The 1,850-nt window shown below is 48.8% G+C and overlaps 1 protein-coding gene across 1 annotated transcript in view; it reads left to right on the top strand.

The window, feature by feature from the left end:
- Trpm4 (transient receptor potential cation channel subfamily M member 4) overlaps positions 1-1,850 on the top strand; it is a 30,119-nt gene that overhangs the window by 10,384 nt on the left and 17,885 nt on the right. Inside the window, exons 7-9 of the mRNA XM_028788875.1 lie at positions 761-822; positions 940-1,131; positions 1,227-1,326. Coding sequence (XP_028644708.1) covers positions 761-822; positions 940-1,131; positions 1,227-1,326 — 354 coding nt within the window. The remainder of the gene's footprint in view (positions 1-760; positions 823-939; positions 1,132-1,226; positions 1,327-1,850) is intronic.

The following is a 1,850-nucleotide window of genomic DNA, read 5'->3' as shown; positions in this document are numbered from 1 at the left end:
ACATGCATATACCATAGAACACACACACATACCATACAACACATACATACACTATACAACACACACACACACACACCATACAACACACACACACACCATACAACACACACACACACTATACAACACACACACACCATAAAACACACACACACCATACAATACACACACCATAAAACACACACACACACACACACAAACACACACACACACACCATACAACACACACACATTAATAATAAAACCCAGAAAGTCTTCAGCAATTAACGGCACCTGCTTCCAAGCCTGATCACATGAGTTCTAGCCTCAGGACCCACAATGCCAAATAGAAAACAGACTCCCACAAATTGTCCTCTGACCTCCACACATTTGGGAGCACCATCCTCCCAATGCTATATAACTGAGTAATAAAAAATTTTCAAAGGAGGACAATTCGGGGCTGGAGAGATGGCTCAGTGGTTAAGAGCACTGACTGCTCTTCCAGAGGTCCTGAGATCAATTCCCAGCAACCACATGGTGGCTCACAACCATCTGTAATGGGATTCGATGCCCTCTTTTAGTGTGTGTCTAAAGCCAGCTACAGTGTATTCAAATAAATAAATAAATAAATAAATAAATAAGGACAATTCCCGTGTTTTTTGGCTTCAGGGTTGGGACAAGGGCAATGTCTGCCCCAAGGGATTCCTGGGAAATGTAGTTCTTTCCCATCCCTAGCAAAGGCTGATAGAATGTGACCAAGTTTCCCTTTCCCGCTTTCTCTCAGGGACTGGAATTGACATTCCTGTGCTCCTTCTTCTCATCGAAGGTGATGAGAAGATGTTAAAGGTATCTGTTTTTGAGGTGGGAGGAGAGCTTAGGGCCAGTACTTGGGGCAGGCGAGAGTCTTAGGGGTATGGGGACCAGAGGGCTGAACCCTGACTGGCTCTCTTCTTGCTTCTGAAGCGGATAGAGGATGCCACCCAGGCTCAGCTCCCCTGCCTCTTGGTGGCCGGCTCTGGGGGTGCTGCAGACTGCCTAGTGGAGACCCTGGAAGATACTCTGGCCCCAGGGAGTGGGGGACTCAGGCGAGGTGAAGCCCGGGATCGGATTAGGCGTTACTTCCCTAAAGGAGACCCTGAGGTCCTGCAGGCCCAGGTATGGTGGGAAGGGTTGGGAACCCTGGCTGGCCGGCCCTAAGGATAGGTGGTACCACAAGGCTGAGCCGGGGACTAGAGCTCTGCGGTCTGCAGGTAGAGAGGATCATGACCCGAAAGGATCTGCTGACGGTCTATTCATCGGAAGATGGCTCCGAGGAGTTTGAGACTATCGTTTTGAGGGCTCTTGTGAAAGGTAGGATGAGCCTTCCACGTTGGCCTTGTCTTCACCTCAGTTGTGGCTGACTCTGTCTCTACCCTCGATCCTCTAAGCCTAAGGCCACACCCATCTGTGTCTCCTGGGTCTTTCCTGTTTCCTAGGTTTCTGCTAGATGCTGTTGATCAGTTTTTTGTAGATGCACCACTTACTTCCCTGTTGGATCCAGGCATCTATATGCCATTAATACTTTCCTATTTTCATCTACCCACCACTCTATTTGTCCGTCATTCTTCCATCCATTTTCCGTCTTTTCATCCAACCTCTCACTCATCTACTGCCCACTTATCCATCCATTCCCATCCCCCTATCCTCCTATGTATTCATCCATCCATCCATCCACTTGTCCATCCATCCATCCATCCATCCATCCACTTGTCCATCCATCCATCCATCCTTCCATCCATCCATCCATCCACCATCCATCCATCCATCATCCATCCATCCATCCATCCACTTGTCCGTCCATCCATCCATCCATCCATCCATCATCCGTCTGTCCC

Source organism: Grammomys surdaster, unplaced genomic scaffold (assembly GCF_004785775.1).
Source record: "Grammomys surdaster isolate TR1022 unplaced genomic scaffold, NIH_TR_1.0 125769, whole genome shotgun sequence".
NCBI classification, from domain to species: domain Eukaryota; kingdom Metazoa; phylum Chordata; class Mammalia; order Rodentia; family Muridae; genus Grammomys; species Grammomys surdaster.
The sequence above is the reverse complement of the archived record's forward strand: the minus strand, read 5'-3'. Positions and strand labels throughout refer to the sequence as shown.